The following is a 17,036-nucleotide window of genomic DNA, read 5'->3' on the forward strand; positions in this document are numbered from 1 at the left end:
GTGCAAATAATAAGGCTATACAAAAAAGTAAGCAATGGTTAAATAAGGCTGAATATAAAAGCAAAGTTCAAATAATACTATATATAATTCACCACTCAAGCAGGTGCAACTAAAGTTAAAAGTGACAAGCTACCCTAACACAGGGAGAGCGGGGCTCCCAGGTGAGGGATGATGAGTCTCCTGTGCCCCTGCCTTCCCTGCAAGGGTCTTTGGGGAGGCACGCTTGGGGCCAGCCCCCGCCCCGCCCACACCGCTGCTATGCTCCAAGCGTGCCCTTGCTGCATGTGCTCCAGGTGGTGCACAAGGAGCTATTTGTGTGCACCAGGGGGTGCCCAACCTGCTATCCTCTGCTGCTGCTGCTGGCCATGGTGCTATTGGGTGCACCTGTATACCTGGTACGGGACCCTGAGCTGCGATGGCATGGGGGGCAAGCCTGGGTTACCCTGCAACCTTTGCTGCTGCCTGGAGGGCTACCTGTGGCTGCACTACATGTCCCCGCCCCTTGTAGCTGAGGACATCACTGCCAGCATTGACATGTTCCTTGGCATGTGAGAAGCCCATGCCTACCTAGCTGTGAGGGCATGGACTGCTCAATAAAGTTTGGCACTGTGTCCCACCTTCCTGCATGCTGTAGGCAGGGAACCCAGGGCCAGGGGAGTGCGGGTCATCTGGGTGAGGAGGTGGGGCAGGGGCTGGGGGTAGAGGGCTGGAGTGGGGAGGGCCAGCCACCCAGAGTGGGGTTTACCATATGGTCTGGCTGGCATGGCTGATGATTGCCCATGATCATGGCTGTCGGTGACAGTGTGCAACTCTGGGCAATGCCACGCCGGGGTGCAGGCAGGGTAGGGCAGCTGATCTGCGGTTTGCCCTCACACTCCCTGCTGGTGTGCTCCAGGCTCTGAGTGTCTGCAGACTTTTATAGTCTTGAGGCAGGGGCTGCCATAGAAACAGCCCAGCCCTGGCAGGAGAGGCTCCCTAGCCTCAAGCTGGCCCCGAGTGGCAGGGCTGACCCGGGAGCAAACTTTCTCCCAGGTCACGTCTACACGTGTGTAACTGTGCAATAAATAATTGTGCATAAATTTGCTACCTGCTTTTATGTAGAAATGCCCTAAAAGTAGCAAGTTTGAAGCAGCACAGTTCATTTCTCTGATTCAGAATTTCCTCCCCTTCCATGTTTGGGGAAAAAATATTTTTTTCCATAGAAAAAAGGGCTATCAGGCATTTATATTTTCTCAATAGAGATACCCCTACTGTTTGAAAGATTAAATTTTTTTTTCTCATCACCTGGTTTTCTGTGAAATTCACATTTCTACATGGCAGAGTTAGCATCTCATGTGAAAATGTTCTAAGTTTTCAATGTATTACAGTGGAGAATTTGAAATATGTGAATTGCTGTTTGGGTGGAGTTTTGTACCACTTCATCTTTGAGTTCAGGCTTATCTGTTGGTGTAAAAGGCCTTCCTCAGTGTTGGCTTTTGTGCATGTCTCTTTTTTTCAAAGTCATAGAACAGAGACTGCAAAGGGGAAAGGATGAAACACAGCTAATGTTAACTGTGTCTATTGGTATTAATGCTAAATGTGAGCATTCCAGAAGAAGTTTCTGTGTCCTTAGGAGTAGGATGTTCTGTAGACAGATGATAAAAAATCTTTGTCTATACTATCAAAACAATTTAAGATTTGGAAATCCCATGGAAACCACGTGGAATACCATATGCTAGTCCGGGACACTTTTTTCTTCCTACTGTTTAACAACACTAAATGAGCACCTATACACAAGTATGCTGTCTTCTCCAACATGCTGGAATTCCACAGCCCTAGGCCCCTAGAAGTTAATAAAGTTTCTAGTTTATTTTTACATGGAGAAAAATGTGTTGTTTTATATATGATGATACACCTCACTTTGCAAAATTCTAGATCTACCCATAGTATTAGATCCCTAGCTGCAGATGTTTACTATCTATATCTAGTTAGGAGATTGTGATCTTTTCTTAGAACTACTTGGAGACAGCAGCTGGTGCAAAACACAATGACCTGTTCATTGAGCAGGACATCTCACCGGGAGCATGGAATACCAGTGCTCCAGGTTCTGCTCACTGCTGGTTCTGACCTGTACAGTCCTAAATCACCTGCACCTGGCCTGCCTCAACAGGCATCCCTCACGCCATACTGCCACAAATGGATCATTCTTGTTGGAAAGAAGAGGCTGTGCTTGGGAGAGTGTTCTTTGTACAGGCTCCTGATCTCTGCCTCCTTTACTCTGAAATAGCTAAAATTTGGTGATTTTTCCAGGCATGTTGCAAAGAACACCTGTTTGATACAATCGCTGGAAAAAGTGAGGATGGGCTTCCTACGTGAGGAAGAGGGTAGGTGGCTGGCTGGCTGGCATAGTTTCCTTGCAAACTATTTCAGTGCTGCTGGGGTTTAATTTAATGATGTGTAATTATGTTTGATTATATTAGGATATGGGTGGACAAACCAGAGGTAAAAGGGAGTGGAACTTTCCCATGTGTCCTCTACTCCATGTTAACAGCTTGTGTATACATTCGTACCCCAAGGCAGATGAAAGGAAAAACCAGGGTAGGTTAGCCCCTGTGAAAGGAGGGCTCAATGAAAAGGGGCTAAACTACCTCAGGTTTTGATTTCCTCTTCCATGGGATTAGAGCAGTTGATGTGTAGCAGAACCCATGATCCTCTTCTGTCTTGTGGTAGCTAGTTTGTCTCCCCATCCTGCCAGGGTGCATAGAGCCTTGGACAGACCTCTTTAAATAAAATAAAGATTTCAAACTTTCTCTTGCTCTGTCTTTTCCAGTCAGATCAGAAATGAAAGTGCATATTTCAGTATAAATTCAGAGGTAATGCAATACTTCAGTCAGGGAAGAAAAAGCATATTTCTTCTACAAGTGTATTTTGAAACAATCATTTGTTTAAAGAAATGAAGTACAGAAGCAGAACCTGATTAAGTTGGCTCTGGCTAACAAAAGTTTATGCATCTCTGGTTCAGTTAAGTCTGTAAAGTAAGTCTCCGTCCTGCCTTCTGTAATCCAGCATTATGAAGCTGGCATCCCTTTGTATGGTAACTTTTTCATTGTCACTCCATTAAATGTTTGCCATCTTCCTTTAAAACAGGCTGATTACATAATGTTTGCAGAAACAGCTTGGGTAGATTTTAAAAAATAGAAATAAAATTTGTTTGCTGTCTTTGTTGGAATGAAGACTGAAGGTTACAGAGATTAAGAAGAAAACTGAGCAGACTTGCTGTCTGATATAATTTTTGTTTCTTTCATCCCAAGCAAACAGCTAGTCAGTAAACAGGAAAGAGTATTCCATTATTAACAACTGGCTTGTGTAGCTCTTCAATGACTGTCAGTGCCGGAGCTGGGGCATGATCTTACAAGTTTTGCTGTGTCAGAGACTGGTAGGGGTGGCAGTAAGTTCTCTTGTTGATGCACCAACACAAGATAAATGTCATTGCTAATCCATCAGTGTATGTGCTGTAGAACATTAAAAATATATGAAAATGGTTTGATATTCGTAAGTGGATTTTGAGTATAACTGTTTCCTTATTTATAGAGATATTTGTCAAAGTTGGTAAATCAAAAGTTGGCACTTTAATATCGGTTAGGAAACGCTTTGACTCTTTCTTCCTTAAACAGCATTTGGTAGTAAATACAGACAAAATTGCTGCTGCTTAGATGTGCTAACACTTTATGTGAAATTGCTAACATCCCTCCATTTGGAAAAGCTTTCTGTGGTAGCAATTTAGAATTAGGTACTAAACAGGTTGGGACTCTGAAGGTTTGTCTTCATCCTGTTCAAACCTTAGCTTCAATCACAGGTAAGTGGCACAATGATCTTATCTTGGACACAGGTGTACCAAGATAAAAAATATTTATACTGCTGTAACTTTATTCCTCTGAGAGAAGAAATAAACTGTAGTGGTATAAAGCATCTTTTATACTGGTGCAACCACTTTCAAAGTAAGAATCATACTGGTACAACAATTACCAGTTCAAGAAATCTGTAAACCAGGCCTCTGTGGAGAATGCCAACAAAGGTACTAATTAGTGCTGCTCTCAATGCCCATGTCCACATAAGCAGGGGCGTGCACTTGCAGCAACACAAATTTGTGCTACTATTTTTTGCCATAATGCACAACCCTGCTTGTGTGCTTTGCAGTGGGGTGCATTGTCTCACTGCTCCACGTGCTGCAGGGGGTTGGCTGGGGCACAGGGTGCCTCAGTGCAGGGCTAACCAGCAGGCAGCCCCCACGCTGAGGCACCCTGTGGCCCGGCCAGCCGGGGACTGGCATGTGGACATGGGGGAGCAGGCAGCCCTGGACTCAGTGTGGTTCTTGATAGAGAAGTAACCATAATGTAAAAGTCTTATTGACCAAATCCAGACATGTAGACATGTGTGGTTTGTGGTGCCACAAACTGCACGTGCTGCACATTAAACCATGCATAGCACTGCTGATTTTGCAAAATTTGCTGGTGCAAAATTTGCTACTGCAATTTCCCAATAGAAAAACAAAACCCTGAAAAAAAAGAAGTGCAAAGCACATCAAAGTGGCTTGCACCAGGGCAAATGTAGTGTGTTTCCACTGCTCCATGGCTGGCTAGGGTGCAGTGTGCCTTGAGATGGGGAAGCAGGCAGCCCTGGGCTGGTTGCTCCCCTGTCTCCATGTGCCTCAGTGCAGGGGCTCTACTGCACCTGGAGACAGAGAAGCAGGCAGTCCAAGGCTGCCTGCTCTCCCATCTCGAGGCACACAGCTCTCCAGCCTGCTGGGGAGTGGCTGGATAGGGTGCAGGGTGCCTCAGCGTGGGGGGTCCACAGCACGCAGAGATGGTGAAGCAGGCCGGCCAGGGCTGCCTGCTCGCCCATCTTCGCATATGTCCCAGTGCATGACACTTTGATGTGGTTTGCGCCACTTTTTTTTCAGGGATTTTTTTTGCTACCAGGAAAATCACGGTAACAAAATTTGACCCGCCACTGCAAATTTGCAGCACCATGCACAGTTTAATGAGCAATGCATGCAGATTGTGGCATGGCAAAGAGGTTTGCGGAGCCATAGACTGCACATACCTGCATGTCTGTATCCGGTCAATAGGGCTTTTACGCTGTGGTTACTTATCTATCTTGAAGTATATTGAGGTCTGATCTACATGACATACCTGCCAGGCAAGGATGTGATTTATTTATTTATTTATTTAAATTCTGTTGCTAATATATCTTATTCCACTTGGGGACTGTAATAAGTTTATATAGTCAGAAGTACTCTTTTGGCTACTATAATCTGTCTCTATATTAGAAAAGGTCGCCAGGATAGTTATACTGGTATAGCTCGCAGCAAACCCTTCCTAGCACAGACAAAACCTTAGTTCATTTTTCATTGGCAACAAATATTGCCTCCCAACCGCATTTTTGGACCTTCATTTGTTTTCTTTTATTTGCTATATTTGTTAGTTCTACAGCTCTAGAGTTCATTTTATATCATTGTTGTCAAACATGTGGCCCACAGGCTGGAGCTATCCCTTAGAGCCCTGTGAATTCACTCCATGGTCTTGAACTGACTCTGTCCAATGCATACAGCATGCAGAGCCAGCTTGGTACATAGGCTGAACCTGGTGCTGTGGGTGCTGCATGAAACACAGGGGGTGGTCTAGGGTGTGCACTGAATGTTTGTTCCCCACTGGACTGGCCCTGTATACTGGTTCTGGTGCTGCCTGATTTGGCTCACAGACCAGCCCAGAAAACCACATCTGATCCATAAAGCCAGATGAATTCTATACCCTTTTTTGTAGAATCCCACTGAAATGACAGAGGAGGCACGACAGGGAAAGCAAGAAAAAAAAGGTTTTAAATCTTTAGTTACCAAGAAATGAAATATATGCATTTTTTGTGTATAAATAAGAGTACAATGTATAAATGTATACATACAACTATGGTACACTGTACTAGCAGGCAAGAGAATCTTGCTTTCTACACAGAGTTTTAGGAGATTGGTCTGTGCAGCTAGAAGTACATTCATGTGAAAGGTAGGGTAATACAGAAATACTGCCAGCCATAAAAGTTTTTTCCAACTTTCAAGTGAGCATGAAAAATAGACCCTATTCTTTTCTCTAAAGTTTCTGTCTTTGTGCATTTTCTTTGCTAGAGTTATGAATACTTATTTTATATGCCATTTGCTTTCCTTTTGTCTTTAATTCATTATACAAAAAGAAAATAAATATCACAGAATGACCTTGGGCTCTGTTCTTGGTATCACAACCAGGTTGCTTACTGACTTGTAACATCAGACCACTTCAAGTGGCACTAAATCATTTTTTTCTCTCTTGCTTGTTCAATCTTGGCTGCTAATTTACTCAGTAATTGAACTTGGACTCAGTGCTAGACCTGTGTGAAATGTAACAGAAAATGATTAATTTAGACTTGCATTTGCAAGCCAGCAGCAGTTCATTCGAATGTTTTATAGAGTATGTAGAGTTGTTGATTGTAGCTGTGTTGGTCTAAGGACACAGGCAGACAAGGTTCTTTGCATAGATGTGATATCTTTTATTAGGCCAACTAAATACTTGGAAAAATTGTTCTTTGCAAGCTTTCAGGCACAAACACCCTTCTTCAAGCATGAGGAGAATCTGTTGGTGTTTTGGGACATTTTTAGATGTGTGTGCAATGCAGCACTGGGTGCCTTTTTTGAAAGTTTCAGGGAAGGATGTTATGTCATAACCAATGGTGTGTGATTCATGGGGATTTTCTTTTTGTACTGCAGCAATTCTTCATGTGGTATCTGGGTGGCTCTTACAAAAGTATAATCTACCTCTCTGGAGGAGTGTCCTTGTTGGGTGAAAGCCCTTTTGAGATTTGTGAGGTCATGATCGCAGGTATGATTTCCTCAGTGCAAATTTGGTGGTATTGCAGGGCTTGGCTGTATATTACAGCTTTCTTGGTGTGTTTAGGGTGATTGCTAGTTCTGTGTAGATATGTATGTTGGTCCGTGGGTTTCTTGTGTGTGGTGGTTTATATTTTACCATTCTGCATATTGATCATAGTGTCTAAAAAGGAAACATTGGTGCTGAAGTATTCAAGGGAGAGTCTGTTGGAGGGGTGATGGTTATTGAATTTGCAATGGATTCATTTAATAAATTCATGTCATTCCACTTCATAAATCTACTGGATACAAAAAATCATGGACTAAATATAGACATTGGATTTATGGCACGTTATAACCTGCCTACCATCTGATAACCCCAGGTAACCTCTGTATTTTACCAGCTACATTCTCTCACCAGTTCCACATTCCGACTTCCCCCCACCCCATCTGTCACACACCTATTGTGTCCCATTCCCTCTTATCCTCACTGCCATGCTTTTGCATTTTCACAGACCTGCATTTAGCTTATCGACTTCTTTTCTACCCAGGAGAGCATACAAACACCAACAGACTCTCCTTATGCCCGAAGAAGGGTGTTTGTGCCAGAAACCTTGCAAACAACAATTTTTCCAACTAGTTAGTTGGTCTAATAAAAGATATCACATCTACCCAAAGAACCTTGTCTGCCTTATAAAGTATATTACACCATTTTTTTTTAACAACAACTACAATGTCAACCATCATCACCTCTTCCACTTGCATTGTCTTGAGCTCTTATAGCAGTTGTTCTTGGTGCATTCTGCATTCGGGCCAGGCCTGTTGTAGACCAGATAGATCACAAAATGGTTTTTTTTAAAGTCTGATTGAATCTACCCAATATAGTTTGTGGGGAGGGGAAAGACAGTGAAGCAATTTTCATTTTCTGAGAGAGAGATTTTGTTTTTTGATCCTGAAGGAAAATCAAGTGGGTTGAAAGAAACCACAAGTTAAAGTTTACAGCCCTTCATTTATACAACTTAAATTTATTTAAGAGCAATTCAGTTTTGAAAAGTTTTTTCAAGGTATAGTAAAGGTTCTTATATAAAACTTTTTGGATAGTCTTTAGAATGTATATATTCTGTTGTCATATTCTTCTTAGTGCTATAACTTTTGAAGCAATTCAGTATTTTTTTTTAAATAATTATCAATCTCCTACCCCAAAAATATTTGTTTATTTCATTGTTAGAAATAAATAAATGATTTCATGAATTTTCTGCACAAATAGATTTCTGCAATTAGCGGGTGAATCTACATGAGCAATTAATGCATAACAATAAACTCCAGAGCAGTTGGAGCTGGAGTAAACTGTTCCTGGGTGCAGCATCTACATGTTCACCTGGGAAAGCAGCAATTTGAGCTGGGGCGGAGCAGGCCTGGGCACGGCGGGGGGGGGGGCTCTGGGTGGTGGCTTTGGTTGATGAAGAGGCTGCCTGGGGCATGAGTGTGTGGAACCTGTGGAACTAGTGTGGCTGGGCAGAGGAGCCATGTGGCTAGGCAGCATGCAGGAGTCTGGCCCGTGGCTGGCTGGGTTGACTGGGCTCAATTTACATCTGTGGTCACCAGCTGCACGTTTCACCAAAACCAATTACTCCACTGTAAGATAGTACTGTCTCTGAGTTAATTAATTTACTGTGTCCTAATATGTGTAGACAGTGACACTTCACTGCAGAGCTGATTAGTCTGCTCCACAGTAAAGCTTATGTGAAGATGCATCTATTAATTATAAGTGAACTTTACAAAAATAAGTTGTAATGTTTAGTTGACTGAATGTTTCTGTTCTTCTTGTAGTTCATCTTATTGTAATACATTGTATATAGAACATATTATGAAGTTTCAGGAATATTCTGTTAAATATAGTCAGCTAGGCACTCTTTTTTCAAGTTATTTGCCTTCACCTACATCTTTTAAAGTGTTTGCTTTTACTCTGGAGTCTGAAAAGAGATGTGTATGATGCAGTGTTGATTGGCTCTCTGGGATTTACAAGTGTACTAAGTCTGCAAGGTAGAGATGGTTTTGCTAATTCAGGCTGGTTTCTGAGAATCAGGCTGGGTTTCTTCTAATTTCTATCTGCACCACCATCCATAAAGATAAAGATCCAATAAAGATTATTCAAGAAAATTCAAGGCATTCACAATTATACCTAAATTAAACCCATACCCCATGGATTAAAACTTAATTTCATGGATTTTTCTCGTTCTGTTTAAACAATTTCTGTGTTTTTGTCTTTGTCTGTCTAGCTGTTTAGAAACATCAAGGATGGAGAAAGTTTCCAGTTGTTTGAGGAAGGACACCGCACAGCACACAAGCAGGAGACTCACACCATGGAGGCAGCAAAGCTGGTGGAATTTAGTCTGAAACAGGTGCTCACAAAGCTCATAAATCATCTCTTTGGTGATGGTACGTATTGCAGTGTGATGTTAGGCCCTTTCACCAAGCTTTTGGTTGGCTGGTGGAAATCTGGGCTTTTAAGAAGGGTTTTGCAACGTAAGTTTAAAAAAAAAAAGGTAACAGCCAAGGTAGAAATGGGATACTGTGAAACAGCTGCATTAAAAATAAATAAGCCTGTAATAAATTGTATTTTCAAGTGCTGGTTTTTGTCTCAATATAATTTGTGTCAAACTCCTCCTCAACCTTAGTAGAACTAAAGTGTGAAGCTATAATCAGTATTTTTCATATAAATTATGCATTGTGCACTATGTATGTGTTAAGCTACTTATTTTGTCCATGAAATATGGGGAAAGTTCCCCATAGTTTAATAAACTAAACTCTATACCTGAGTAGAAAAAGTATAAGGGATTGGGATGTAGGCAGCCTGGCCTAGTAGTTACTTGCTACCAATCCCATCAGGGGGCAGGAATGAGTTACTGTTTCCAATGAGCAATTCATAGGCAGAGTCCAAACACAGGTCAGGTCAGAGTGCAGGAGAGCTTGCAACCGAGTGACCAGAACCCAGGGGAAAAAAAACACAAGCCAGAGTCCAGGAGCTAAGGAAGCAGGGTCCAGAAACCAGGAAACTGATCCAAGAGGAGATCCAAAGCTAGAGCCCAGGAACAGAGCTGAACCAGGAGGCTCACCAGAGTAGAGCTGAGTCAGTCCTGTTGGCTGGCCTAGAGGCTGCTGCCACAGATGGGACTAAATGGGTAACTGTACTTCCAGCAGCCAATCAGGAAGCCAGCCAGTTAATTAACTGTGATAGAACTGTCTGTCAAAACCCCAGGCCAATGTGGTCACCTAGGCAATTAGCCCAGGGTTAGCCTGATTTAGGGTCCCTGACAGAAAATGCTTACTAACTAGATACTGTACTACACTGAACAATTTGTTGTTTGGATCCTATAAGGCAATGTGTATGTGTATTCATTCATAGGTATAGGTATGGCTGCATGGATGTGTAATAGTGACTTATCAAATGTTCAGAAACACTTGTCCCTGTTACAGTAGCTCAGTAAGTAAATTGTCTGAGTGAGAATTAGTACTTTGCTCTTATTTCCTGGCAAGAAGACTAGGATGCTGAGCCAATTCATATTTCTGTTGAAGAGACGCTAGATTGATTAAAAAACCACCCCAGTCTTTTGTTAGCTGGTGGGAAAGATGTTACCTTCTTATTTCTGTAGTGCTTTTATTGTTTTGTTTTATTTCAAAAGTTATTGATGACTGACATGTTGCGCTTTAGCTTAAAGGTACATATTGTCAATAGGATTTAGTCTTTTGCACCGTTCAGGTATATTTGAAAGTTTTACCCAAAGTGTTTTTAAATAAAAAGGTAGCACAGCTGGCTTAAAGTTACTGCAGGGGAAAGGGGAACGTGATTTACCATGTGTCAGCTAGTCTGCTGTACTGACGTGTATACGCTCTTACTCCAAGGAAAATGAAAGCTAACTTTTGGCAGTTTACCCTTCTTTCCTTTGTTGCTAACACCTCTCTGTGAGGGTTTGTTTTTTCCATGAATAAACAGGCACAATGCTTACTATATTTTCTCATAAACCACATGCCCCAAATGAGACTTGCACCTTATTTTTGAAAGACAGAATGTAAAAAATAATATTTTTCCAGAGTCATGGCCTAGAGCAGGCTTTTAGTCATGGAGGAGCACTAATGCACAATGTCTGCCAGCTTCTTTTTGGAACAGCAAGCGGGAGAGTTGAAGTCTAGTGTTAACCCTTTCATGGCTGCTCTCAAATTGGCTACTGTTTTTGGCTACCCATTTGGCTGCTCAACCAAAACCCGTTGCTAATTTGAGAGAAGTTGTGAAAGAATTAACATTGGTCTTTACCTCTCCTGTTTGCTGCTCAAAAGAGAACCTGGCAGCTATCCTGCAGCACTGCTTCTCCATGTTTCTATTGTAGTGAAGAAAAATAATCTTTCCTGCTTAAGACGTGTACCCCTAGTTTAGAGCGCTAATTTTGGGGGATCTGGGGGTAGCAAAGCAGGAAGTGTGCATGAGTAAATAATAAAGTACTTAGGAATGTAATAATGATTAGGGCCTTTTTCTCACTGCTGGGAATGTGCACATTCTTTTTCACTCCCCCATTCTTTTTAGCTGTCAATATAGCAAATTAGGGTAATACCAAAGAACAAGAACTATGCTGAGCAATTTATTGTGTAGATATATAATATGGGCATAACATGAAAGATCTTTGATCAGTTTGATGCAATTAAGCAAATGCTTCCTGTCCCAGCTTTTATCTTTCATTTTTACTCATTTTTATTTTACCATAGAGCTTGAGGGTTTTTTTTTAAATTTACTTTTCAAACTCAGAAACACAAAGCTCTTTAATTTGGAATAAGAAATGGATTGTAGTTTTTTATTGTTCTGTACAAAAATCGCGTGATCCTTCTACTTGTTGTGAATAAAGAATTATATGTTAAAACAGCAGTTGGCAGTGTTTCGGAGCTACAGGTTGAAACAATTAAGCTTAGGTCTGCAATGGGCCAGCGTTCTGCCTCAGTGACTGCTGCTGTTGCTGTTTCTCTCCACTTCCTGCCTGGTCTGCAAGGCAGATCTGGCCTACAAAGCATATGTTACCAATCCCTGCTGTAAGGTTCCACATTCAATTACCAAACAAACAAACAAAATAGTTTGTTTCATGAGTCACTTAATTCTTTACAAGCTATGAAATAGGCCAAATCTCTCTGTTGTCAGGGATATATAGGATCATAGAAAAATATGGCTGGAAGGGACCTCATGAGGTCATCTAATCCAGCCTTCTGCTTGAGGCAGGATCCTCCCTGACTAAGGGCCTTGTTACACATTGCAGTTTGAGCTGCTCAAAAGTTGATTCGTGTTAGTGCTAGCTTGAGTTTGGAGCAGTTGCACCTTAAAGTTAAAAGTCTTCTCCAACTATTCCCACCACCTGCATAGCTGTGACTTGCCACTGGAGGGCTGGCAAGCAGGGTCCTGACTAGGAACTACAGCTGTGAGTTGCCACTACATCATGGCAAACCAGGACAGGCTTCTACCCCTGCTCTAGGTGGGGTTGTGCGAGAGGTGGTTGAGTGGAGGGGGCATGAACATGAAGCTGGGAGGTGGAGAGTTAATGGGTTGAGGTGGGTAATTAAATGGGAGGTGGAACAGGAAATGGGGGTGGGGAAAGGGTGGGGAAATGAAAGAAGTGATCCACTGAAGGAAAAAAATAAAAAGAACTAAAAAAAATTTTTAAAGAAATAAGGAAGTAGTAAATTAAAGGTTTTACGTTTTAATAAATTGGGATTTGAGATTGGCATGTGGGGAGTACTGGTCGTACTTCCTGGGGTGGCTGAGAGGTGGGAGCCCCTGACCTGGGAAGGAAGCACCAGTTCAAGGAAACCTCACCTCTGGACTCATCATGCCTTGAAACCTAGCTAGCTAGTATGTGCTCTGCAGGCTGTTTGCACAGGGTTGCACTCCTGAGGGTCAGAGGGGGAGTTGGCTCAGTGCCAGAACTGCCCCAAGGCAGTGAAGTTTAGGGGATAGAAAGTTTGTCCACACAGAACAGGAGGATAGCGAAGGGGACACTGCATCCTGGGATGCTGGAGTACTGCAACTTGGGCGGCTTATCTTCAGGGAGTGGCCACACATTAATGGAACACAAGTTGCATAACAGATCAGCAATAAACCTGCCCTGCGGGGGCGTAACATTAAGCTGCCTGAAGTGTTCTTAAAAGTAGTTTTAGGTGTTAGTGTAGACAATCCAGGGGTTAAAAGTTCCAGGAGATGCCTAAAATTAATGTGTAATAAGGCCCTAAACCATCCCAGTTAAGCCTTTTTCCAATTGCACTTGAAAAAGACCAGGGACAGGGATTCCACAACTTTTCTAGGTAGCCTGTTCAAATACTTGACCACCCTCATAGTCAGAAAGTTCTTAATCTTCAACTTAAATTTTCTCTGCTGCAGTTTGAAGCTGTTACTCCTAGTTCTGTCCATCATGGGTAGAGGGAAGTCTATCTCCATCTTCTTTATAATCGGCCTTCAGGTTTTGGAATACATCAAATCCCTCTTTAAGTCTTCTCTTCTCCTGACTAAACATTCCTAGTTCTTTCAGCCTTTCCTCATAAATGAGTCATTTTGCTCAGGCCTGTCAGCATTTTTGTTGCGCTGTGCTAGGCTCTTTCCAAATTGTCCTTATTCTTTTGAAGTAGCTGGTCCAAAACTGGACAGAGTACTCCAGATCCTTACCAGTGTTAAATTGAGCAGAAGAATCTTTTCCATTGATTTACAAGAGACACTTCTATTAATACAACTCAGTATGCTGTTGGCTTGTTTTGTAATGAGCACGCTCTTGGCTTATATTCAGCTTTTGGCCTATTGTAACCCCTCTCTGTAGGGTTTTTCTTTCCTTCTTCCTTCTCTGCAATACTGTATTTGTGCATACAATTATTCTATCCTGAGGGTAGAACTTTGTACTTGTCCTTGCTGAATCTCATCTGATCAATTGTGGACCATTTTTCCAGTCTATTCAAGTTATTTTGGACCTTAGCCCTGTCCTTCAGAGTGTCTGCAACTCCACCCAACCTGGTATCACGTGAAAGTTCACTAACCATTCACTCAATCCCATTGTCCAAATTAAGATATTAAATGATACTGACACAAGACAGACCTTGGGGACTCCATTTCATACCTCCTCCCATCTAGACATTTAGCCATTGAGGACTACTCATTGATCAAGATGATCCAACCAGCGATGTACCCATGTTACTGTACTTCCATGTAGTCTGTATTACCTTAGCTTATTAATGAGAATATTGTAGGAGACTGTGTCCAAAGCCTTGCTAAAAGTCAAAGTGTATCATATGCCTGCCCCCCTGTCCCACTCCATGGAGCCCGTCACTTTATCACTGAAGGAAATTAAGTTGGTCAGGCATCCTCATTTGTGTATTCATATCCATTTTCATATGCATCACAGCTGCTGCAAGTTTCTCAAGTATCATACTGCTGTACATGTCATCAAGCAAGATACCAAAGTTGCTTAAAGAATTCCTGTACTTTGGAAGCTTATGGATTACAGCAGGGCTGTCCAACTTTCCAGTGTCCAAGGGCTGCATGCCGCAGGGCCCACATCTGCATGGGCCACAGGCTTCTCTGGGGCCACACAATGCACAGGTTCCTCTGCTCCCCCACTGCATGCCCCCTTGTTGTGCGGGCTTTCCCCTGCTCCACTGTGCCATTACCCCCCACATCATGGGCTTCACTGACTTGCCTTCCCACCTTGCAAAGGTCTTCTTTGCTCTCCACCCTCCATGTACTTCCCCTGCCACATGGGCCTCCCTTTTCCCCCTCCCCTCTGTCACTGCTACGTGGTCTCTCTTGTGCTCACCTACAACATATCAACTCAAGCTCCCACTGCCACCATGTAGGCTCCTCTGTCTTGCGGGGCCTGGATTCCAGAGCTCCAGGCTACCTAGACACAGGGACAGGAAGTACAAGCTGGAGGAGAGAGAGGAAGCCAGGAGGCTCTGGTAGCAGCAGTTGCCAGGGCAATTTGGAGAGCAGCACCTGAGAGTATTTATATCATTGGGCAGACCTGGACTACAGGATGTCTTGATTTTATTTTCCAGAGTCTTTCTTCTGGCTTCGTCTACCACTGGGAAAACAACATAGATATTAGAGGAGGAAAAAGACTGAGTATTTAATTTACTTGTTCAAATTCCTGACCACATAGGATAGTTCCTTTCATTGTGTCCTTTAATGCTGTGTCTTGTCTAATTCTAATTTTTTCTCAAGTGATGTTCTTTCTATGTCTTTTCAGTCCTACTGTCAGCAGACTTTTCCTGACTTTCACCCTAAATTTCCCTTTTCTTAATTTCCCATTATTACTTTTAATTACAGTATGTGCTCTGTTGTGACATAATGACTTCTTTCTCTCTGCATATGCACTCATCAGATGTTTGAGGGCTGTTGTGTTTCCTTTTCATCTTTGACCAAGCTCTACAAAATACGCTGTCTGAATTTTTCTTCTTACGATACAGTTGGCCCTTCCAGATTACTAAGAATTATTGTTTGTTAAAAGGTTTCCGGTGTAAAGGCATTCAGAGCTGGATACAGTATTTCAAAAGTGGGCTTTGACCAAAGCAACTAGAGAAATGTTATAATGTCCTTACTTTATTACTTGTTCCTCTGTGTAACAAGTGAAAGTTCCTTGGTCTTTTTTTTGCTGCTGTATCTCTTTTTCTTCATTATTCCTTTCTAGCCTCTCTTTTACTGATTATCTTTGTTTCAGATTATCTTTCCCAGGTGCTGGCACTGGCATTTTCCAAGCCAACTCTGATTTTATTTGCTGCCCAGACTTCAACCTTTGTGAGCTCTTTCCCAATATCTTAAGTGTTTATGGTACCTTGTAGTTTTATTATAATAACAGTTTTCATTAATGTGTCCATTTTCAATTAAATAATAAAGTTGTTAGAAAAGACAAACATAATATTAATTCATTTACCTTCTCTTTAGTTGTCCTTCCCCAGCTCTATCATAGCTCTTACAGAACTTTTGACTTTTAAAAAGCAATACTCTTTGTCTAAAAGCCAGGCTGAAAGCTGTTTTCATGTTCATCTTGTTCCCGGTTGAAACAGAATACAGATATGAAACAAAAGGAAACAGTTGTCAGCAGTGGAATCCCAAGGTTGTCAGGGAAAATATGTCCTATCCCTTGTACAAAGAAGCAGTGATCTTTGCAGAATAGAATCCATTCAAGGATGTAAGACTGCAGCCAGTTCTATGGAACTTGTGTCCTTTTCAGTGATTGTCTGACCAGTCCTCAAGGTGACTCAAATCACACCTTGGGTGTCCAATCGTTTGTTCTTCTGTCGACAATCTGTGAAAGAGAGGTTTCATTTTAGAGTTTCTTGCTGGAGTACCAGGATGACCATATAGAATGTTTTGTTAATAAAGGATGTTAAAAAACCCATGTCAAGTTATATGCTTACTTCTGTACTGGTAAGATAGCAGAAACATATGCTTCTGGGAGTTTGGATGCATCAAAAGAGAGAAATACTGCTGTTGAGATGTTAGGCAAATTTTTCATAAGGGTATTGCTGGTTTAGGTCTGTAGTGTCATGGGAAGTGGGCACCTGGTCTACAGCAGGTAATGAGTGAAAACAAAAGTGTGATTCTTTTTCCTGGGCTCAGAAGTCTCTGAGTAGTTTGTTGACTATGAAGGATAAACAGTTTTCAAGATTACAGCTTCAGAAGTGGTTAGTGCGGGCTTCCAGAGTTTGTTTTTGCCTGTGAATAGTTGCAGAAGAAAAGCATCTTGTGTGAAATCTAATAGACGCTGCAATATACTGGCTGGGATATTTGGAGAGATTTCAGTTAGGTAGTTGGTTGTTTCTAGGTTGTTTATCCCATTTTTCTTCAGGGGACAGCCATTTCTGCAAGCCACTTGGAGGAACTGGAACGAGCTGAACAGGGAAACAGCAGATAGATTATACTGAAGGTGAGCTGCTTCCATTTATAAACTAGGATAGGACCCAATTGTCATGAGTCTGAGAAAGTTGTGGGTTATATAATAAAGCTTACTGAAGATACAGAAGGAGAAGCAGCAGACTGTCTTTATCCCCCACCCCTGGAAGAAGGAGAGAGCTAAAAATGAGGGGTGGGGTGGGTATTTATTTTTACACAGGTTGTTCTTTGAAAGCATATTTTGCCCCGTGTGTTTAA

The 17,036-nt window shown here is 42.1% G+C and overlaps 1 protein-coding gene across 6 annotated transcripts in view; it reads left to right on the forward strand.

Annotated features, from left to right (window-relative positions):
* The window catches only part of FARS2 (phenylalanyl-tRNA synthetase 2, mitochondrial), a 433,719-nt gene that overhangs the window by 125,017 nt on the left and 291,666 nt on the right, over window positions 1-17,036 (forward strand). For all 6 annotated transcript variants that reach the window (XM_059724365.1, XM_059724364.1, XM_019490472.2 and 3 more), the window contains one exon: window positions 9,148-9,307. In XM_059724365.1, the coding sequence (XP_059580348.1) occupies window positions 9,148-9,307 (160 nt within the window). The remainder of the gene's footprint in view (window positions 1-9,147; window positions 9,308-17,036) is intronic.

The sequence above is a fragment of the Alligator mississippiensis genome, chromosome 3 (genome assembly GCF_030867095.1).
Source record: "Alligator mississippiensis isolate rAllMis1 chromosome 3, rAllMis1, whole genome shotgun sequence".
In the NCBI taxonomy this organism is placed as follows: Eukaryota; Metazoa; Chordata; order Crocodylia; family Alligatoridae; genus Alligator; species Alligator mississippiensis.